The following is a 23,157-nucleotide window of genomic DNA, read 5'->3' on the forward strand; positions in this document are numbered from 1 at the left end:
GGAGGAGAAGGTTGGGAATGGGTGTGGGGTTGGGTTGGGAGGATGGGAATGGCCAAGCAGAGGTGGATTCCACACTGGGAAGATGGTGGAGGAGAAGGTTGGGAATGGGGGTGGAGTTGTGTTGGGAAGATGGGAATGGCCAAGCAGAGGTGGATTCCACACTGGGAAGATGGTGGTGGAGAAGGTTGGGAATGGGTGTGGGCTTGGGTTGGGAAGATGGGAACGGCCTCCATCTGCTCCCAGCTCCTCATCCTGCACCACACTGGGAAAAAGATGGGAATATGGGATTAGGTGGTGGGATAGGGGCCGGGGTAAAAGTGGGAGAGGGTGGAGGAGAAGGAGGGTTGGGAATTCATGTGGAGCTGGGTTGGGAAGATGGGAATGGCCTCCATCTACTCCCAGCTTCTCTCCCAACACTGGGAATCCACCCTGGGACAGACGATCCAACCATGGATCACCAACAGGAAGGTTTGGAAGTGGCACCTCAGGAAGCTCTGATGGACCAACCCAGGACCAGCAGAATTCCCAACAATCCATGTCCAGCTGGATCGGAGCTGGTGGCGCCCACGGGACAATTCCACAAATCCCGGCTGCTCCTCTGTTTCCAAATCCCTATTCCACATCTCCAGGAATGTGCCAAGGGAAAGATGGGAAAATCCAACACTTGGAATAAATCCCCAACAACTCCCTGCCCTGACTTCCTTCCCAATCCTTGGGAATGCCAGAAAAAAGTGACCGGAATCTGCCTGGAAGTGCAACTCCGGCTCCGCAGAGGGACAAGGAGCGGAATCCCCATCCCGGAGGGATTTCAAGTGGAATTTGGGGGTCACGGATCAGTGGTGGCCTTGGAAGTGCTGGGGATGGTTGGACTCAATGGGCTCCAAGGACTTTTCCAGCCTGAACAATTCCATGAAATGGATCTGGATGTTCTGGAAGGAGAAGAGGTTCTGTCGTGGGGTTCCTGCATTCCAATCTTCCAGGAAAACCGGATTTGCCAATATTTTGCTGAGTGAGCCCATTCCCATCCCAAAGTTTAACATCCTGAAAATTTGTCCAACGCGTGCAGCAAAATCCAGCGGAATTGGCTGCATCCAGCCCATTCCTGGTGTCAAAACATTGGGAAAAACATGGATTGCTCCCGCTCCAAGCCGGAACAGGGAACAGGGAATTCCGACCCCTCTGGATTCGGGATGTTCCCAGAACCGCCCTTCCAAGTCCGCCTCTTCCATGGCACCTTCCACAGGTGAATCCTGAGGATGCTCCGAGGCCACCATGGGAAGGAGAATCCCAGGACTGGGAAGGAGAATCCCTGGATTGGGAAGGAGAATCCCAGGACTGGGAAGAAGAATCCCAGGATTGGGAAGGAGCAGCCCAGGCTGAGCGAGGCTGCGCTCGGAATATTTTGCCGAGGAATATTTGAGGTTCAAAGTCCGAGGATTTCAGGCTCCTGGAACTCTTCCCGTTGCCGTGGCAATGCCGGGCGTTTGTTCTCCGATGAGTTCCAGCCTCGGGTGTGGGAATTTCTCCCGGCAGCGGCGCTTCCTGGATCCTGGCACCACCACCGGCCCTCAGCGCCCACATCCGGGTTATCCCAAAGGGAAAACCAGACAAAACCATGGAATTTTGGAGCCTCAGGGGTTGGAAGAGCTCTCCAAAATCATCAATCCCAACAAGTCCCAGCACTGTGGGGCCACCATGGATCCACGGCCCCAAGGGCCACCAGCAAGGAGGGATGTCCCACCAAAGCCATTCCAATGGGAAAACAGCTCAAAAGGATGGAATTTCAGAGCCTTTAGAGTTGGAAAAGCCCTCCCAGGCCATCAAACCCAACCCCTGCAAGGCCACCACAGATCCAGGTCCCCAAGGGCCACCAGCAAGGAAGGGTTTTCCCACCAAGGTCATCCCAATGGGAAAACCTGGATCAAAACTATGGAATGTCGGAGCCATAGGGGTTGGAAAAGCTCTCCAAGATCATCAATCCCAACCGTTCCCAGCACTGTGGGGCCACCATGGATCCATGTCCCCAGGGGCCACCAGCAAGGCAAGGTGTCACCCAGGAATGGGACACATCTCCAGGAGATGGTTCTGTTTGGACTCCATCGCTCCTTGCAGAAAATCCCTGGAAAAAAATCCAGGAAGCAAAAGTGCTGCCTGAAGAACTTCCCAAGAGGGAACGGCCTCAGGCTGGGCCGGGGGAGGGGCAGGGTGGATATTTGGGAATTTCCCCATGGAAAGGGAGGTCAGGCCTTGGCAGGGGCTGCCCAGGGAGGTTTGGAGTGCCCATCCCTGGAGGTGTCCAAGGAATTCCTGGAATTCCACTCACGGCTCTGGGCTGGGGCCAAGGTGGGCACAGCTTGGACTTGGTGACCTTGGAGGCCTTTTCCAACCTCAGGAATTCTGGGATTCAGGATTCCAAACCGGCTGGGTGAGCACAGTGATGATGATGATGATGATGATGATGATGATGATGAAGAACCACCAAGTCCAAACTCCAAACTCCAGGAGCCCGAATCAGGACATCTGCAGCCCACTTCCAAATGTCCATTTCTAGGGAAGAATTCCTGATCCCACCCTCTGGAATCCACAGTTCCCAGTGAGAAAAGAAGGGATGCTGATGATGAAGATGATGAGGGTGGTGAGGGTGGTGAAGAACCACTGTGTGAACTCCAAGAGCTGGAATCACGACATTCCCAGAGCACTTCCAAGTGTCCACTTCTGTGGGAGATTTCCTCATCCCTTCCTCTGGAATCCACTGTTCCCAGTGGGAAAAGGAGGGAAGGGAGTGATGATGATGACGATGATGATGAGGAAGAAGAACCACCAAGTCCAAACTCCAGGACCCAGAATCAGGACATTCCCAGACCGCTGCCAGATTCTCAGTTCTATGGAAGATTTCCTCATCCCACCCTCTGGAATCCACTATTCCCAGTGGGAAAAGGGAGCGAGAGGGAGAGATGATGATGATGATGATGATGATGACGATGGTATCAAACCCCCAAGCGTGAATTCCAGGATCCAGAACCTGGCCATTCCCAGACCAGTCCTATGGAATATTTCCTCCTCCCAGCCCCCCAAACCCGCAATTCCCAGTGGGAAAATCCGGGAAGGGAGAACAACGAAGGAATAAAACTCGGAGCAATTCCCACGACGAGCTTTGGATGTTCCTTCCCACACCTTTTCCCAGACTTTTTTCCAAGTCTGTTTACTGAGTTTCTCCCGACAAAACGAATCCCTTCCGTTACCATGACAGCACCGCTCGGAGCAGCCGGATCCCTGTTTTCCAAAGGGAAACACGGATCCCTGTTTTCCAAAGGGAAACACCGGGCTCTGGATGCTCCATGAGGGGAGCGGGACACAACTGAAGCTTCCCGAGGAATTCCCAGCCTGGAGAGGCTCCAGAGGATCCTGAAAATTCCTCCCAGCTGGAAGAAGCGAAGCGCAATCAGCGCTCCGAGGTTTGTTTGGATTCGCCGCTTCCATGATAAATATTCATGGAAAAGCACAAGGAGCGCAAATGTCTGCTCGCTTCCAGGCCACGATTCCAATTTAATCATGGAAAATTCCAAAGGGAAGCGGGCAAGGAACGTGGAATGGCCTCAAGTGGAAAAGGGAAAACGCGTTTCCCAAAGTGGAAAATTCCCAAATTCCCACTTTCCAAACCGGAGAGGGCACCTGGAACAGCCAGAAGTGAAGGGAAAAAGCATTTCCCAAAGTGGGAAATTCCCATGGAATGTCCCAGACTGGAGAATTCCCACAAAACATTTCCCACACCGGAGAATTCCCACGGAGTCTCCAAAACTGGGGAATTCCCGCAGCACTTCCCAGACTGGAGAATTCCCACGACAATTCCCTGACTGGAGAATTCCCACAACATTTCCCAGACTGGAGAATTCCCACGACAATTCCCAGACTGGAGAATTCCCATGGAATGGCCCAGAGTGGAAAAGGGAAAAAGCGTTTCCCAAAGTGGGGAATTCCCACAACACTTCCCAGACTGGAGAATTCCCACAACAATTCCCAAACTGGAAAATTCCCACGGCATTTCCCACACTGGAGAATTCCCATAGCATCTCCCAACCTGGAGAATTCCCAGACACTTCCCAGACTGGAAAATTCCCAGGGCATTTTCCAGAACTGGATTATTCCCATGGAATCTCCCAAACTGGAGGATTCCCATGGCATTTCCAGACTGAAGAATTCCCACAGCACATCCAAAACTGGAAAAAATTCCACAACATTTTCCAGCCTGGAGAATTCCCAGAGATCTCCCCGCACATGGAATCACATCCATCTCAGGATCCCCTTGGAATGAGCTCTCCTCGTTCCTAAACGACGTGATCCAGGAATTCCCCCCAGGAATTCCAGAGCTGGGAATGTCTCCCAACCCTCCCGGAATGGTGGGAGATGAGGCCCTGCTCCAACTCCTGGAATTGGGATGTGCCAAAAGCGGGAATGTGGTGACAATTCCTCGGGATCCAACTTCCCAAATCCAAGGAACCTCTGCTTGCAGATCTGTCTGCCACGGGAATAAGGAAGGAAAACCTGGGAAAAGCCAAATTCCCAGGATCCTGCTGGTAAGAACAGCTCCTGAATCCCGGGATTTCCAGCTCCCTCTCCGGTGCTGGTGGCTGGGCTGGAATAAGGAGCGCTTGGATTTTGGGATGGAAATCTGGGGATGGGGAATCCAAAGGATTTCTGGAACACTTCCTGGATTATTTCCACCTGGAGAAAGTTCCGTTCTCCCCCTCTGGATTTGCTCCACGAATTCCCAGAGCAGCTGGGGCTGCCCCTGGATCCCTGGCAGTGCCCAAGGAAAGGCTGGAGCAGCCTGGGATCCGCTGGAATGAAACCTCGGGAATGGTTCCGGGAGCAGCTCAGAGCAGGGGAGGCCTCTGCCCTCTGGAAAAGCCACGGGATGCAGAGAAGATCCCCAATTTCCAACACAATCCCGGAGAACGCTCCCAAACATTCCTGCAGGGATCATTTTTCCACCTCCCCCACCAGATCAGGAGAAGAAAAATCCCAGGAAGTGGGAAGGGGATGAATCCTGGTTGTTTTTAGGGATCTGCGCTGCATTCCCTGAGTCCCAGCCCAGCAGGAATTCCAGCCACATTCCCCATGGGATGAAGGGAGCGCTTGTGCGGAAAAGGAGGAAAATTTGGCTGCTGGAATTCCAAAAATTCCAGGCTTTGGGTCCCCATTCCTGGGACAGGAGCCAGGGAACGGCTCCCAGTGGGAAAGGGGAGCTTGGGGTGGGATCTTGGGAAGGAATTCCTGACTGGGCTGGAATTCCCAGAGAATCTGTGGCTGCCCCTGGATCCCTGGAATGTCCAAGGAAAGGCTGGAGCAGCCAGGGATCGGGGAAGGAGGTGGGATGGTTGGATTGAAGGATCCCTTCCAACACAATCCCACAAATTTTGGGAGCACAGGAAATGGGAACGCGAGGCTCCGGCTCTGCTGAACGCTCCGGATCCCAAGGGAAACACGGATGAGCCTGGAATCCTCCTGGGAAGCTCCCAACCTCCTTCCTCCCTCTGACCCTGGCTCACCAAACCCTCAACCCAGCCCAGCTTCCTGCTGGGAATTCCACAGGAAGATCCTTCCACGAGCATCATTCCAGCCCCAATCCCACCAAATCCTCTCAACATTCCTTAATTATCCCAATAAACCCCGGAAGAAGGACACAGGCAGGAGCCGTTCCCTGCTCCGACAATTCCTCAGCTCCTCCCGAACCTCCAAACTCAATTTCCAAACCCCGGGAAGCTCCCGGCTGCGGGCGGCACCATCTGGACCTGCTGCTTGCCTTGGAATTTGGTTGGAATTCTTCCCTGACCTATTTTTTTCTCTGGAGTCCGAGAGCTGATCCCTGGACATTCCATTGCTCCTGACAGCTTTCCGTGCTCATTTTCCTGCTTTTTTTTTGGGTTTTTTATCCCCAAGGAAAATCACGGAGCCGCTCGGTCGCAGGTGCGGATTCCAGCCGGGGGGAATTTAGGCTGGCAGGGACTTTTGGAGGTCGTTTATTCCCAACCTTCTTTCCCAGAAAACTTTTCTCTTGGATTCATTCCATGACTTTGCAAAGGAACTTTCAGGCTCTTCCCAAAGTCCTTCCCGATTTTTCCATCCCACCCCAAATTCCCGGCGGCTGATCCTGGCTAGCAGGAATAGGGAGCTGGGAAAAAAAATGGGATAAAGGATATTTGGGATTGAGCCAAGCTCAATTCCTGCTGCACATTCCCTAAGAACTGATCCCTATTTTCCCATGTTTCGGTGTTTTCATGGAATTCCAGGAATTTGGGGGGGAAAGGATCTTAAATCCCATCCAATCCCACCCCATTCCATGGGCAGGGATACCTCCCACTATCCCAGGCTGCTCCAACCTTTCCTTGGACACTTCCAGGGATCCAGAGGCAGCCACGGCTTCTCTGAATTCTGTGCCAGTCCCTCCCAGCCAAGAATTTTTCCCTAAATTCTTTTTCCGGCTGCTGATCCGATAACTCCGTTCCATCGTGGAGGGAAAACCACTGGGAATTCCCACTGCTCCCTCCGTTGGCAGCTCTGGGTCCATAAATTCCTTGGAATAATCCAAGGAAATGCAACAAGTGTGGATTTTATTCCTGATCTAAATCCGCTTTTTTCGTGGAATTTCTCCCGTGGGGACATCAGCACCGGGGAAAGATGGAAAAGGGACCCAAGGGATCAAAATTCCCAAAATATTCCTTGAAAAAGCAAATCCAACGGGATCAGCTCCCGCTTTTCTCCTTTTCCTGGAGGATTTTTCCTCCTTGCCCCAAACCCTGGGATTTTGGGAATGAAGCAGCCTCAGGGATGCAAAAAGAGAGGAAAAATACAGATTTTCCAGCAGAGCAATTCCAGGATCATTCCAGAGCTCGGGAACATCAGCCAGGCTGAATCCCAGCAATCCCACGGGAATCTGACACTTCCAAGATCCAAACTGGCTGCAGATTCCATGGATGCAACACTGGGAAAATCCATTCATTCCCACCCCTCCCCCTCCCCACACTCCCCAATCCAGCCCTGGGATCCACAGGAAAGGAGAAAACCGGGAAAAGTGGGAAAAATCCAACTCACCAACATCGGACTCTTTGTGGGTTTTGATGATTTCCGCCAGCTCGAAATTCCCTGCAATGATGGCCACCTGGAAAAGAGCCGGAAAACCGGGATGAGCTGCTCCGAGTGGCTCCGGAGCTTCCATATGGATGGCAACAGCTGCTTCCCATGGGGGAAAGCCAAGGATTCTTCTGCCTCAGCTCATCCGGGAATTCCGAGGTGCCGACGCCTTCCCGGCTCCGTGTGCCGAGGGTTTGAGCGGCCCCGGCTTGGGAACAATCCCTGTCCTTGTCCCCTGGGGGTGACATCCGGATTCCAGCCAGGAATTCATCCCAGATCCTGGAATGCTCCCAGAGTGTTGGGTTTGGATCCTGCTTAAAATCCTGGGATTCCGGAGAGGTTTGGGATGAGCCAGCGCAGCTGCCAAGGCAGGGCCAGGTGTGGTCACTGAGCCGTGTCCCCAAGTGCCACATCCCTGGGATTTGGGGATTTTTCCAGGGATTTGGAACGCCCTGGGCAGCCTGGTCCTGATGGAAGGGGATTTCCCAGCAGCCAAGGCCCCAAATTCCCAAATCCCCAAATCCCTGAGTCCTCAAATCCCCAGATCCCCAAATCTTCAGGTCCAAAAGTCCCCAAAACCTGAAGTCCTCAATTCTCCAAGTCCCCAAGTCCCCAAATCCCCAAATTCCCCAAATCCCCAAATTCCCAAATACTCCGATCCTCAAATCCCCAAATCCCAAATTCCCAAATCTGAAATCCCAAATTCCCAAATCCCCAAATCCTCAAATCCCCAAGTCCCTAAATCCCCAAATTCCCCAAATCCCAAATTCCCAAATCCCCAAATCCGAAATCCCAAATTCCCAAATCCCAAATTCCCAAATTCCCATATCCTGAAGTCCTCAATTCTCCAAGTCCCCAAATCCCCAAATACCCCAATCCCCAAATCCCCAAATCCCAAAATCCCAAATTCCAAAATCCCAAATCCCAAATACCCTGATCCCCAAGTCTCCAAATCCCCAAATCCCAAATCCCCAAATCCCCCAGTCCCAAATCCCAAATTCCCAAATCCCCAGATCCCTCAGGACCGACCCATTCCCGGCCAAGGAGCCACTTCCACTTGGACAGCTCCAGGAGAATCCTGGAATTCCAGCCCAACATCCAACATTGCCTTCCCACCACCCATGCCGGGCCTTCCCTTGGCAGGAAGGAGAATCCAAAGGAACGAAATTCCTTGGAAAACCCAAACAAACAAAATCCTCGGAAAACCCAAAGGAAAAAATTCTTGGAGAATGCAAAGGAAAAAATTCCTCAGAAAACCCAAAGGAACAAAATCCTTGGAGAATCCAAAGGGGCTGCCCAGGGAGGTTCGGAGTCGCCATCCCTAGAAGTGTCCAAGGAATTCCTGGAATTCCACTCAGGGCTGGGATTTGGCCCAATTTAGACTTGGTGACCTTGGAATTCTTTCCCATCCTCAATAATCCCGGGATTCTGGGAAGTTGGGTTAACACAGAACCAACAAAGGAACCAAACTTCTCCCGCATTTCTTCCGGAACTGGGGAAAAATTCCAAATTCAGCCTTTCCCAACCTTTCCCGGCCTTTCCCAGCCTATCCCAGCCTTTCCCAACCTTTCCCGGCCTTTCCCAGCCTTTCCCGGCCTTTCCCGGCCTATCCCAGCCTTTCTCAGCCTCTCCCAGCTTTTCCCAGCCTTTCTCAGCCTCTCCCAGCTTTTCCCAGCTTTTCCCAGCCTCTCCTAGCATTTCCCAGCCTTTCCCAGCCTTTCCCAGCCTCTCCCAGCTTTTCCCAGCTTTTCCCAGCATTTCCCAGCATTTCCCAGCCTTTCCCAGCCTTTCCCAGTTTTCCCAGCTTTTCCCAGCCTTTCCCAGCCTTTCCCAGCATTTCCCAGCTTTTCCCAGCCTCTCCCAGCCTTTCCCAGATTTTCCCAGCTTTTCCCAGCCTTTCCCAGCCTCTCCCAGCCTTTCCCAGCCTATCCCAGCTTTTCCCAGGCTCCCACACTTCCTCGGGAATGGGAAGCAGCTGGATCGGGATGATCCGGGATGAAAACCAACGGGAACAACCAGCCCCAGCTCGGGCCCATCCCACCCTTTTCCCATGGGAATCGGGGTTATCCAGGTGTTCCACACTTCCAAGAGCCACACGGGGCTCATTTGCATCTCATTTGCATCGCATTTGCATCCCGACTTGTGACCAGGGATAAATTTATCCCGGTGACTCAGAGCCTCCAGCTCCCTCCATTCCCAGCTGGAATTTTCCCGCTCTCCTCGTTATTTCTCTCCCTTTTTCCCACTTTTCCAAGCCCAAAATTCCCTGTTCCACCCCCCTGAGCCAGAGCTGGGAGCGATTCCCAGGATTGCCGGGAAAAAGGGAAATTCAGGTCGGAAATTGAGGGAAAGCTTCGGATATTCCAGGGTTTCCTCCCCTTTTCCTGGAATTTTTTCCTCCACACCTGAGGATTCCTCCCTTTTTCCCTCAAGTTCGCTCCCAATCCCGATTTTTCTGCCTTTCCTTGGATTTCAACCCAGAAATTCTGCTCTGCCAGAGGTTACGGGGTTGGGAAAGAAGGAAAAATGACTGGAATTCGGGGAATTTGGAAGGAAAAAGAAGCTGAAAGATGGGAAAGGAGCGTTTGGACTTCCGAGTTCATCCCATAAAAAATTAACGGATGACCCCAGCAATCCAAAGATGGATTCTCCCAAAATTCCAAGTCCGAGTGAAAAATCAGGAGTTTCATTGGAAGTCTGGCGTGGGAATGTTCCTGAAAATGGGTTGGGAGTCACGGAATTGTGGGATCATGGAGCACATCCCAGGTTTGTCCCGGAATTCTGTTGTCCGCTGGTTTTATCATGGATTCATGGAATGGTTTGGGTTGGAAAGGGCCTTAAAGCCCATCCTGATCCCATTCCATAGGCAGGGACCCCTTCCCCTATCCCAGATTCCTTCCATCCCATCCCAGTGATCCCATGGATCCCATCCCATCCCATCCCATGGATCCCATCCCATCAATCCCATAGATCCCATGGATCCCATTGATCTCATCCCATGGATTCCATCCCATCCCATCCCATCCCATCCCATCCCATCCCATCCCATCCCATCCCATCCCATCCCATCCCATCCCATCCCATCCCATCCCATAGATCCCATAGATCCCATGGATCTCATCCCATGGGTCCCATCCCATCCCATCCCATGGATCCCATCCCATCCCATAGATCCTATAGATCCCATAGACCCCATCCCATCTCATGGATCCTATGGATCCCATGGATCTAATCCCATGGATTCCATCCCATCCTATCCCATGGATCCCATCCCATCCTATCCCATGGATCCCATGGATTCCATTCTATCCCATGGATTCCATCCTATCCCATGGATCCCATCCCATCCCATCCCATCGATCCCACAGATCCCATGGATCCCATCCCATCCCATCCCGTCCCGTCCCTTCTCCAATTATCGAGTCCTTCCCAATGATTTTCCAGCTTCCCATGATCCCAGAAAACACCAGGCTGATCCTTTGCCGTGGATTTAATCCCCCCTCTTCCCAAACTTTCCCACCTTTCCCTGGCCTGGCTCCCAGCACATCCCAGCTTTGTTCCCGGCTTCCCGAATCCTGGCACCGCTCCCGGGTCAATCCCGCTGCTCCCAGCTGGCGGCTCCATCTGGGCCGCCATTCCCGACTTCTCCGCATCCCACGGATGCAGCCGGGAGGTGGCACCAGGATCTGGCACCCCACAAACCCCGGGAGCAGCAGATGGATCCCTACAGATGAGCCGAGCGGGAAAAACCCATCCCGGCGCTGCCAGCCATGGAATTTGATCCAAAACCTGCTGGAAATCCCCGGCGTGGAGGGCGAGGGGTGGGAAAATGGAGGATTTCCCTGGAATTCTGGAGCCCTTGGCTTGGGAGAGGCCCTGGAGCCAGGCAGGAAGAACTTCCTGCCTCAAATCCCACTGGGAATATCTTGAAGGGACATGGAAAGGTCAGAAATCCTGGGAAATCCAGAGTTGGATACACAGGGATCGTGGAGCCGACTGCTGGCCCTGGCCAGGACATCCCAAAAATCCCTGGGAGCGTTGTCCAAGCATTCCTGGAATTCTGGGATCCACAGGGGTCATGGGTCCAAATCCCGGCCCTGGCCAGGACATCCCAAAAATCCCTGGGAGCGTTTTCCAAGCATTCCTGGAGCTCCGGCAGCCTTGGGAACGCGCCCATTCCCTGGGAATGTTCGGTGTCCGACACCCTCTGGATGCGGAACCTCCTCCTGAAATCCAACCTGAACCTCCCGGCTTTAGGGATCCCACCGGAACAGGCTCCCCTTTTCCCTGGAATTTTTTACTCCATGGAATTGCCTGGGAAAGCTTTGGATACCTCAGGGTTTCCTCCCTTTTTCCTGGAATTTTTTCCTCCACACCTGAGGATTTCCTCCCTTTTTCCTGGAATTTTTTACTCCACGGAATTGCCTGGGAAAGCTTTGGATACCTGAGGTTTCCTCCCTTTTTCCTGGAATTATTTTTCTCCACACCTGAGGATTTCCTCCCTTTTTCCTGGAATTTTTCCTCCATGGAATTGCCTGGGAAAGCTTTGGATACCTGAGGTTTCCTCCCTTTTTCCTGGAATTTATTACTCCATGGAGCAGCGTGGGAAAGCTTTGGATACCTCAGGGTTTCCTCCTTTTTTCCTGGAATTTTTTCATCCACACCTGAGGTTTCCTCCCTTTTTCCTGGATTTTTTCCTCCATGGAATTGCCTGGGAAAGCTTTGGATACCTCAGGGTTTCCTCCCTTTTTCCTGGAATTTTTTCCTCCATGGAATTGCCTGGGAAAGCTTTGGATACCTCAGGGTTTCCTCCCTTTTTCCTGGAATTTTTTCCTCCACACCTGAGGGCTTCCTGCCTTTTTCCCGGAATTTTCTCCTCCATGCAATGGGCTGGGAAAACTGCAAGAATCCAGGAATGTTTGGGATGAGCCAACACCGGGATCCCACTGGAACAGGAGGCAGGGAAGGAGGAAATCCGGGATTTCTCCATCCCAGGATTCGGCTCGATTCCCAAGTCACTGCTCCCATCCATAAAAAACCCCTTGGGATCGATAGGAAAGAAAATTCCGATGGATTTGTGCTGGTTTGGGAATTTTTTCCATACGAATCCCAAGGAATTCTTGATTTTCCATCGCTATTTAAAATTCCCGGTGCTGTGGCCACGTCTGGATGGATCCTCCCAAATTTAATGGTTGGAAAAGCAAGAAAATTCCCCAAAAAACCCCCAAGGAATTCAATGATCCGGAGGACCTGTGGCTGCTTCATCCCTGGAATTGTCCAAGGTTGGACAGGGCTTGGAAAAACCTGGGATAATGGGAGATATCCATGGAATGTGAGGGCTTTCTGCTCGTTTGCCAAGGATTCTCCCCCATCCCAAACATTCCCATCCCAAAAAACCAGCAACAACTTCTCCTTTCCACCGCCGTATCCCACATTCCCACATTCCCATCCTCTCCCAGAAATTCCGGGTGCTTTTCCCTCCCTCCCGTTCCGGTGCCAAATGCTCATCCCAAATCCTTTCCCAGTGGGAAAAATCCCACCTGGAAAAATCCCTGGACACGTGGCAGAGCTGCTGTGGGAATAACGGGAAGCTCCACGGGATTCCCGGGAATTCTCCTCACCTGGAATGCCGTCTGGCTGTTGTAATTCCGGATTTCCTTGCTGGCGCCTCGGAAGAGGAGAACCCGGGCACAGCTTTCCTGGGAAGGGAGAAAAAAAACGGGAAAACAGGAATTAGAGCGGGATTGGGGGGAACGGATCCAACCGCGCTCCGGAAAATCCGTTGGAAGAGGAAGGATGAGCATTCCCTAAGGATTGGGCATTCCCAACTGGAAATGGAGCAAGTTATGGAATCATGGAATTCCAGGCTGGAAGGGATTTTTGGGATCATCCAGATCCAACTTCTCCAAGGATTCTGCCTCTTTTCCAAGGATTCTGCCCCTTTTCCATGGATTCTGCCCCTCCTTTTCCAAGGATCCTCCTCCTTCCCTAAGGATTCTCCTCCTTTTCCCAGGATTCTGCCTCTTTTCCAAGGATTCTCCTCCTTTTCCCAGGATTCTGCCCCTTCTCCAAGGATTCCAGGACACATTCCCAGCTCCTACTGTTCCCTAAAGCCTTTGGCTTGTTGGGAATGTTCATTCAGGGATTTCAGGAGCTCCTGGACCCTCCAATCCCGCTCTCCCCGCCCCATTCCAGAGGGTGGGAATGTGATCCCGGATTCCTGCATGTGCAGAACGATCCCACCACAATCCCAACCCAATTCCCACTTCCAGAAAAGCAGGGATCCATTTTTAAAGTCTCAAAACTTGGGAATTCCCTTCCTAATCCCAAAAAACCCCCTTCAGACAATGGATAAAAGTCTCTGGGAAGGAGGAAAAGCTCCAGGAGAAATTCTCAGATCCCGGCAGAGACCAGAGAGGGATTTTCCATCCCCCTGGAATTCTGAACGGAGTTGGGAACCACCTGGAAAACAGGACAGGAATGGTGCCTGCTCCAAAATTCCAGGATTTTGGGAAGAATTGAGGGACATTTGGGAGAAGAATGGGATTCTGGGCCTTGTGTTTTTCCCCAGAAGCCACGGAATGTGGAATTCCAACGGAATGGGAGCAAACTGGGAATCTCCACCCACCCGGCCGCTCCTTCTCAAGCAATTCCGGGGAGCGGGAAGAGGAAATGGGAGGGAAAATTCCGGAAAAGGTTGGGAAGCGAAGCAGCAAAATATTTTGGGAATGGGAGGGGTTAAACCATGGGAATGGGAGGGGTTAAAACATGGAATGGGAGGGGTTAATCCATGGAATGTGAGGGGTTAATCCATGGAATGTGAGGGGTTAAAACATGGAATGGGAGGGGTTAAAACATGGGAATGGAAGGGGTTAATCCATGGAAGGGGAGGGGTTAAAACATGGGAATGGAAGGGGTTAATCCGTGGAACGGGAGGGGTTAATGCATGGGGTAGGAGGGGTTAATCCATGGAATGAGAGGGGTTAATGCATGGGAATGGGAGGGGTTAATCCATGGAATGGAAGGGGTTAAAACATGGAATGGGAGGGGTTAATCCATGGAACAGGAGGGGTTAATCCATGGAAGGGGAGGGGTTAATCCATGGGGTGGGAGGGATAATCCATGGGATGGGAGGGGTTAAAACATGGGAATGGGAGGGGTTAAAACATGGGAATGGGAGGGATAATCCATGGAATGGGAGGGATTAAACCATGGGAATGGGAGGGGTTAATCCATGGGGTGGGAGGGGTTTATCCATGGGAATGGAAGGGGTTAATCCATGGAAGGGGAGGGGTTAATGCATGGGGTGGGAGGGGTTAATCCATGGGGGTTAATCCATGGGAATTGAGGGGTTAAAACATGGGAATGGGAGGGGTTAATCCATGGAACAGGAGGGGTTAATCCATGGAATGGAAGGGATTAAACCATGGGAATGGGAGGGGTTAATCCATGGAACGGGAGGGGTTAATCCATGGGGTGGGAGGGATAATCCATGGGGTGGGAGGGGTTTATCCATGGGAATAGAAGGGGTTAATCCATGGGAATGGCAGAGATTGGATCATGGAATGTTCTCTCAATCATGGAATGTTCTCTCAGGAAATCCCAAATCCGGCTGGGACCAGGACCGGCCTCATCCCAGGACGAGGAGTGGAATCCACATGGAAGAACCCTCGGGATTTGGGGAAAGAGAAGCAGCCTCATCCAAGGATAGGGAGAGGACGCCACCCTCTGGATTTGGGAATGGGGAGAGCCATGAGAGTGCTCTGGCTGTCCCAGAAAATATTTTGGGAACGGGATGGATTCAACCCTGGAATGTTCTCCTGGTAAATCCAAAGCCAGGCTGGGGCTAGGAAGAGAAACGGCCTCATCCAAGGACAAGGATGAATTCCACCCTCTGGATCTGGGAATGGGGAGATCCAGGAGAGTCCCAGGCTGGTGCCACCTCCCCCGTGGTGTCCCCTGGCCCCAGATCCCAAAGATTCAACCATGGAATGTTCTTCTATGGAACCCAAACCCAGAAAGGATGAGGAGAAACGGCCTCAAACAGAATTATCCTGGGACAGGGACGGATTCCAGCCTCTGGATTTGGGACTGGGGAAATGCAGGAGCGTCCCAGGCCGGTGCCACCTCCCCCGTGGTGTCCCCCGGCTCCAAATCCCACAGATTCCACCATGGGATGTTCTTCTATGCAACCCAAACCCAGGAAGGATGAGGAGAAATGGCCTCAAACAGAATTATCCTGGGACGGGGACGGATTCCAGCCTCTGGATTTGGGAATGGGGAGATCCAGGAGCGTCCCAGGCTGGTGCCACCTCCTCTGTGGTGTCCCCTGGCCCCAGATCCCACAGATTCCACCATGGGATGTTCTCCCAGGGAACTCAAAATCGGGAACTATGAGGAGAAATGGCCTCATCCAAGGACAGGGACGGATTCCACCCTCTGGATTTGGGAATGGGAAGATCCAGGAGAGTCCCAGGCTGGTGCCACCTCCCCCGTGGTGTCCCCTGGCCCCAGATCCCAAAGATTCAACCATGGGAGCCAATCCCAGGAGCTCCTGTGGAACCCAAACCCAGGAGCTGTGAGGAGAAACGGCCTCAAACAGAATTATCCTGGGACAGGGACGGATTCCAGCCTCTGGATTTGGGAATGGGGAGATCCAGGAGAGTCCCAGGCTGGTGCCACATCCCCCGTGGTGTCCCCTGTCCCCACATCCCACAGATTCCACCATGGGATGTTCTCCCAGGGAATCCAAAATCTGGAACTATGAGGAGAAATGGCCTCATCCAAGGACAGGGACAGATTCCACCCTCTGGATTTGGGAATGGGGAGATCCAGGAGTGTCCCAGGCCGGTGCCACCTCCCCCGTGGTGTCCCCTGGCCCCATCCCTGTCCCACCTGGTTGTAGAGGGCGCAGATGTGCAGGGCGGTGTTTCCTGAGGCGTTCTGGGCCGTCATGTCCGCTCCGTAGAACAGGAGATGCTCCAGGTGCTGCACGTGTCCGTAGCGACAGGCCTGCTCCGGAGGCGGAAAAAACAGGGAAAAGCGGGAATCAGGGAGCAGCAGGAACCGGAGGAATCCCCAAAATCCTCCACTGGATTCAGGCAGGCTCGGAAATTTGGATGTGGAAGCTGGGAATTCTGTGGGAATGGATGTGGCTCTTCCCAGCTCCAGCTGGGCAGCCGTGGGATAAATCAGCCCGGGATCAACGGGAAAGGTTTGGATCATCCTGGATCCAGAGGTTGCTCCGGGCTGGTTGGTGGCTCGGGGTGAACTCAGGGCCCTGGATCTCTGGAAAACTGGGATGTTTCCCTCCAGGTTTGGTCCATCCTGGGATTCGAGGATCAGCCAAGGAGGTGGAGGCAGCAGGGAGAGCTGGATCCAAGAATTGGGATCACACGGACACATCCCTGGAGTTTTTGTCCCCCTCTCGGAGCGGGGGGTGTAGTGGGAGATATTCCAATGGGATCCCATCCCTCCTTCTCCCAAAGGATCTCTGAAAGTCAGAGCTCCTGACTCCCAATCCAAGTGTTTCTCCAAATCCCCTTGGAGAACGGGGATTCAGTGGGGAAAACAGGGATAGGCACAACTGGGATTTGGATCTGGGATCCCAAAGTGTTCTCCATGGAGCCAGCCATCCTTTGGGAGGGATCCCAACCACTGGGAGAGGCCGGAAAATCTGGGATGGAGCCAGAGCTGGCGCAGTGCAGCCCTCAATCCCGGGAATGGGATGAGCCCATCCATGGACAGCATTCCCAGAGTCCAGGCCTCAACTCCAGGCATGGAATGACCCCATCCATGGGCACCAGGAGAGCATTCCCATGGCCTGATCCCATCCCTGCAGATCCCATCCCACCTGGTGGATCTCCTGCTCTCCACCACCTAGTGGATCTCCATCCATGGGCACCAGGAGAACATTCCCGAGTCCAGCCCTCAACCCAGGGGATGGAACCACCCCATCCATGGGCACTGGGACAGCATTCCCAGTGGTTGGATGGTTGGATCCCATCCCTGCAGATCCCATCCCACCTGGTGGAGCTCCATCCATGGGCACCAGGAGAACATTCCCAGGGTCCAACGCTCAATCCCAATCCAGCCCTCAACCCCAGAGGTGGAACCACCCCATCCATGGGCACCAGGAGAGCATTCCCATGGCCTGGTCCCTGCAGATCCCGTCCCACCTGGTGGATCTCCTGCCCTCCACCACCTGGTGGATCTCCATCCATGGGCACCAGGAGAACATTCCCAGAGTCCAGCCCTCAACCTCAGGCATGGAATGATCCCATCCATGAGTGCCAGGAGAACATTCCCAGAGTCCAGCCCTCAACCCTGGGTATGGAACCACCCCATCCATGGGCACCAGGAGAGCATTCCCACGGTTGGATCCCATCCCTGCGGATCCCGTCCCACCTGGTGGATCTCCTGCCATCCGTTCTCATCCACGCAGCCGAGCCGGGCGTAGTCGTGCAGCAGGAGCTCGCAGCAGTAGGGGTCCCCCCCCACCATGGCACTGTGGTAGAGCGGGGTCAGCCCCCGGCTGTCCTTGTAATCCGGGGATGCTCCCAGATCCAGCAGCGTCTGCCAGGGAAGCAGGGAGAAGTTCCTCAGGGAATGTCCGGGATGAGGCGCTCACCCCGTGTCCCGTTGGAGGAAGGAAGGAGGGAAAGAGGGAGGGAAAGAGGGAGGGAAGGAGAGAAGGAGGGAAGGAAGGAGGGAAGGAAGGAGGGAAGGAAGGAAGGAAGGAAGGAAGGAAGGAAGGAAGGAAGGAAGGAAGGAAGGAAGGAAGGAAGGAAGGAAGGAAGGAAGGAAGGAAGGAAGGAAGGAAGGAAGGAAGGAAGGAAGGAAGGAAGGAAGGAAGGAAGGAAGGAAGGAAGGAAGGAAGGAAGGAAGGAAGGAAGGAAGGAAGGAAGGAAGGAAGGAAGGAAGGAAGGAAGGAAGGAAGGAAGGAAGGAAGGAAGGAAGGAAGGAAGGAAAAAAAATCTGGGAAGGGGAGGGGAGAAGGGAAGGAAGGAGCAGAAGGAGGGAGAGACAGAGGGGAAGGAAAGGGATGGAGGGGGAGGAGGAAAGAAAAATCTGGGAAAGAGGAAGGAGGGAGAGAAGGAGGGAAAAAGGAAGGGATGGGGGGAAAGGAGGGAAAGGAGGAGAGGAAGGAGAGAAGGAGGAAAGGAGGGAAAAGAGAGGGAGAGAGGGAAGGGGGAAAGGAGGGAGGGAAGAAGAGAAAATCTGGGAAAGGGGAGGAGAGAAGAGGGAAGGAGGGAGGGAAAGAGGGAAAGAGGGAGAGAGGAAGGGAGAGAAGGAGGGAAAAAGGGAGGGGTGGAGGGAGGGAAAGGATGGAAGGAGGGAAGGAAGGAAAGAGGAAGAGAGGAAATGGAGGGGAGGAGGGAAAAAGGGAAGGGAAGGGAAGGGAAGGGAAGGGAAGGGAAGGGAAGGGAAGGGAAGGGAAGGGAAGGGAAGGGAAGGGAAGGGAAGGGAAGGGAAGGGAAGGGAAGGGAAGGGAAGGGAAGGGAAGGGAAGGGAAGGGAAGGGAAGGGAAGGGAAGGGAAGGGAAGGGAAGGGAAGGGAAGGGAAGGGAAGGGAAGGGAAGGGAAGGGAAGGGAAGGGAAGGGAAGGGAAGGGAAGGGAAGGGAAGGGAAGGGAAGGGAAGGGAAGGGAAGGGAAGGGAAGGGAAGGGAAGGGAAGGGAAGGGAAGGGAAGGGAAGGGAAGGGAAGGGAAGGGAAGGGAAGGGAAGGGAAGGGAAGGGAAGGGAAGGGAAGGGAAGGGAAGGATGAGGAAAGGAAAGGATGAGGAAAGGATGAGGAAAGGATGAGGAAAGGATGAGGAAAGGATGAGGAAGGAAAAGCAGGAATGAGGAAGGAAAATCCCACCACTGACCAGCAGGGCCGAGTGATTCCGACACCTCACGGCTTTGTGGAGCGCCGTCATTCCCTCCCGGGTCCGGAAATCCAGGTGGGCTCCGCCGTTCCGGAGGGCTTTGATCATGTCAGCGCTGAGCTCCAGCTGGGCCGCCGCCGTCAGGGGACACTCTGGAAGGACACGGGAATGTGGGAGATCCGTGGAATGTCCATCACATCCATGGGAACGTCTCTCAATGGGATTCCAGCTGGAAGTGCCCACGGACATCTCCACGGGGGTTTGGGATCGGCTCCGTTGGAACGGGAGCACTGTGGAGGCCAAATGTGGGAGCTGCTCCCTTCCAGGTGTTCCCAAAGATCTCCTGAGGAGCGGGAATGGGAATTGGATGGAAAATTCTGGGATTAGGTGGCAAAGCACCCAAAATATCTTGGGAATAGGATCTGTGAATCCATGGATTCTTCTCGACCCCTTGGGAATGAAAAAAGGCTCATCCCAGGATAAAGGGGGATCCCAATCAGGAGAAATCTCTGGATGCTCCTGACTTTCCTTGAGGTCACTGCTCCAAATCCCACAAATCCTGCTGGGTATCCCGTGAATTCCAGGTCCCTTGGGATGTAGATGGGATTCCCAGAGGGGAGTGGGAAGGAAAGTGCCCAAAATGTAAGGAATTCCATGGGATTGGGTGTGGACACCCCATGGACACAAAGGGAAGAAGAAAAGGCTGGAATTCCGTGGCCGGTTTGTCCCAGTAGGAAATCATGGAAAAGGGATTGGCAATTAATGAGGGAATTCAGGAATTTCTGGGATCCAGAGCAGGAAAGAAGCAGCAGGAGAAGACTTTGCACATTCCATGGGGAAGTTCTGGATCCTCGGGATAAGGACTCAGCTGGAGCGAGGCCAGGGAAGGGAGCGGAGCTGGGAAGGGGCTGGAAAACTCCTGAGGGGGGTGGGAAAGGGCCGGAAAACTGCTGGGGGAACCAGGAAGGGGCTGGAAAAGTCCTGGGGGAGCTGGGAAGGGGCTGGAAAACTCCTGGAAAACTCCTGGGGGGGCCGGGAAGGGGCTCAGCCTGGAGCAAAGGAGGCTCCGGGGGCACCTTCGGGATGGGCTTTGAGGTCCTTCCCAGCCACAGCACGCCGGGATCCTGGAATTCGGGAATCCTTGCCCACGGAATGCTGGCAGTGCCTCGGGAAGGGCCCGCGAGCCCCCCCGGGCTGGGCAGGGGCTGCCAGGGATCCGTGCAGGGAGAGCCCGGGAAAAGCGGGATCTGCCCCGGGATCGGGGCCGGGGGAGCTTTGCTGGGAGCCAGGCAGGGATCGGGAATGGCCTCATGGCTCTGCACAGCTCCTGCCCGGAGGCAGCGGGGATCGGGATCTGCTGTGGGAATGAGCCCGGGAAAAGAGGGAACGGCCTCGGGCTGCGCCGGGGGAGGGGCAGGGCGAGATTTGGGAATTTCCCCATGGAAAGGGCGCTCAGGCCTTGGAACTGCCCAGGGAGGTTTGGAGTCCCCATCCCTGCAGGTGTCCAAGGAATTCCGGGATGTGGCTCTCAGGGCTGGGATCGGGCCCAGCTTGGATTGGTGACCTTGGAATTCTTTCCCAACCTCACTGATCCTGGAATTCTGGCATTCTCCGAGAGCACCACGGGCGTTCCCAGCCCCTGGAACATCTGGAGCTTCTCCCACTCGTTGTTGGGATGAATTCCGGGATCGCTGCTCCGAGGGCAGCTGAGCTGGAGCTGGATTGGGCTCATTCCTCTCCCCTTTTCCATGGATTTTCCTCCACCGTTCCCTCCTTTTCCTCCCCCACCCCCTGCTATTACTGGGAAATCCATTTGGAATTCGCTGCCTCACGGATCCCATTCCCAGGCCGAGTTTTCTGTCCTCTGCTGAGACGGAACGTGCGGGAAGGTTGACAAAACCCCAGGAATTTTTGCTGAGTCTCCTCGGATTTTTTGGGATTTCATGGAATAACTCCCCATGGGATCTGCTCCGAGAGGGCTTTTCCAAACTCTGGAATTCCAGGATTTCTGTGTTTAATTCCAGGGAACACCTTGAGTTTTCCAAGGGCTGGGAAGTGCCGCGTCATGCTGCAAAGCGGGAGCGGCTCCAGAGGCAGCTCCCCATGGAAAACTGGGAGCTTCCCTGCTTGGAAAAATGCATTCCTGCAGGGAATAATCCCATTCACGGACTGGGAATAACCGGGATGAACCATTCCCGCTTGGAGAAAGTGTTTTCCTGCAGAATTTAATCCCATTAAGGGGACTGGGAATAACTGGGATGAGCCTAAAAATCCCCTGAGCTTTGTGGGACACCCTGAGCTGATCCCAAGGGCATTCCGAACTTTGGGAATCTTCATTTAAATGGATTTGGGGGGAGGTTTTAAACTGTTCCAAGGATTTATTCCCATTGTCCAGGCTCTGCTTGGATGGAAAAATAGGGAAAATCCACTTTGGGAAGCACAGCCGGCCCCATTTGCTGCCGTTCCCATTTCAGCTATTCCAGGGCAGATATTCCAGGAAAGATTCCCTGGCTTTGAAAGGGATGAAAAAGCTCCAGAACTTCACAGTTGCTTCCTGTGGAGACACTGAGAAAGTGGGAAAAAAAATCCCAAAAAAACGGATCCGGGAGAATTTTCCGTTGTTCTGAAATTAAAGGCAAACCCCAGGGATGGTTTTGCCGGAGAAAAGAGGGGGGAAAAAATTCTTGGGATATTTAATGAGGAGCAGCAGGAGAGGGAGAAGAGCCCAGGAAAACGTTGGAATTACAAAGGATTCTTGGCCACGCAGCAAAATCCCGAAAATAATGTGGGGAAAAATTGCAGCAGGAATCGGGAATGGGGGAGGGAAAGGGATGGGGAGGCAGGCTGGGAAAACTGGGAATGTTCCCCTGGAGAAGGGAAGGCTCCAGGGAGAGCTGAGAGCCCCTTGCAGGGCCTAAAGGGGCTCCAGGAGAGCTGCAGAGGGACTGGGGCCAAGGGCTGGAGGGCCAGGAGCCAGGGAATGGCTTCCCAGTGCCAGAGGGCAGGGCTGGATGGGAGATTGGGAATTGGGAATTGCTGGCTGGGAGGGTGGGCAGGCCCTGGCACAGGGTGCCCAGAGCAGCTGGGGCTGCCCCTGGATCCCTGGCAGTGCCCAAGGCCAGGCTGGAGCAGCCTGGGATCCGCTGGAATGAAACCTCGGGAATGGTTCCGGGAGCAGCTCAGAGCAGGGGAGGCCTCTGCCCTCTGGAAAAGCCACGGGATGCGGAGAAGATCCCCAATTTCCAACACAATCCTGGAGAACGCTCCCAAACATTCCTGCAGGGATCATTTTTCCACCTCCCCCACCAGATCAGGAGAAGAAAAATCCCAGGAAGTGGGAAGGGGATGAATCCTGGTTGTTTTTAGGGATCTGCGCTGCATTCCCTGAGTCCCAGCCCAGCAGGAATTCCAGCCGCATTCCCCATGGGATGAAGGGAGTGCTTGTGCGGAAAAGGAGGAAAATTTGGCTGCTGGAATTCCAAAAATTCCAGGCTTTGGGTCCCCATTCCACTTTTTAAGATGGAATTTGTGTCGGGAGCTCCAAGGTTGTTCCCGTTATCCCAAAGGAAAAGCAAATCCCGGATCAGGTTCCACAAGGATGGGATGGGATGGGATGGGATGGGATGGGATGGGATGGGATGGGATGGGATGGGGGAATTCTTGGAGCAATCCCAGAACTGCGAGGAGCAGCCGGGGATCCTGCGGGATGCATCTCACAGACAGAACTTTGGGAATGCTCAGGTTCCATGGAATTCTGCTGGCCAGGGATGGAGCTGGAGCGGAGCAGCACATTCCCAGCTCATTCCCGGCTCATTCCCAGCCCATTCCCAGCTCATTCCCAGCTCATTCCCACCCTCCTCTTCCAGCATCCAGCCCAGGCTTCCCAGGAAATCCACGGGAAGCAAAACAACGTTCCCAAAAAACCCCGAAGCTCCCAATCCAGGAATTGCTGAGAGATTCCAACTCCTCCATCCAACAGCAGTCGGAAAAGGCCGGGATTGGAAACAACACGGGAATGGGAAGGGAAAACATCCCAAACCCTCCATCCCACAGGAATAACATGGGATCCCATCCCAGTGAACCCCAGCAGGGACTGGGAAGGGAAGAGCTGTCCCTGAGGAATGCCACATTCCCAAAATCCCCCGAAAAGTGGGAAT

General features: G+C 53.8%; 1 protein-coding gene across 2 annotated transcripts in view; it reads right to left on the reverse strand.

The window, feature by feature from the left end:
• SHANK3 (SH3 and multiple ankyrin repeat domains 3) overlaps positions 1-23,157 on the reverse strand; it is a 154,491-nt gene that overhangs the window by 108,421 nt on the left and 22,913 nt on the right. For both annotated transcript variants that reach the window (XM_069033593.1, XM_069033601.1), the window contains exons 5-9: positions 19,001-19,152; positions 17,539-17,706; positions 16,027-16,143; positions 12,753-12,830; positions 7,093-7,159 (exon numbers count right to left, since the gene is read on the reverse strand). In XM_069033593.1, coding sequence (XP_068889694.1) covers positions 7,093-7,159; positions 12,753-12,830; positions 16,027-16,143; positions 17,539-17,706; positions 19,001-19,152 — 582 coding nt within the window. The remainder of the gene's footprint in view (positions 1-7,092; positions 7,160-12,752; positions 12,831-16,026; positions 16,144-17,538; positions 17,707-19,000; positions 19,153-23,157) is intronic.

The sequence above is a fragment of the Aphelocoma coerulescens genome, chromosome 1A, assembly GCF_041296385.1.
Source record: "Aphelocoma coerulescens isolate FSJ_1873_10779 chromosome 1A, UR_Acoe_1.0, whole genome shotgun sequence".
In the NCBI taxonomy this organism is placed as follows: domain Eukaryota; kingdom Metazoa; phylum Chordata; class Aves; order Passeriformes; family Corvidae; genus Aphelocoma; species Aphelocoma coerulescens.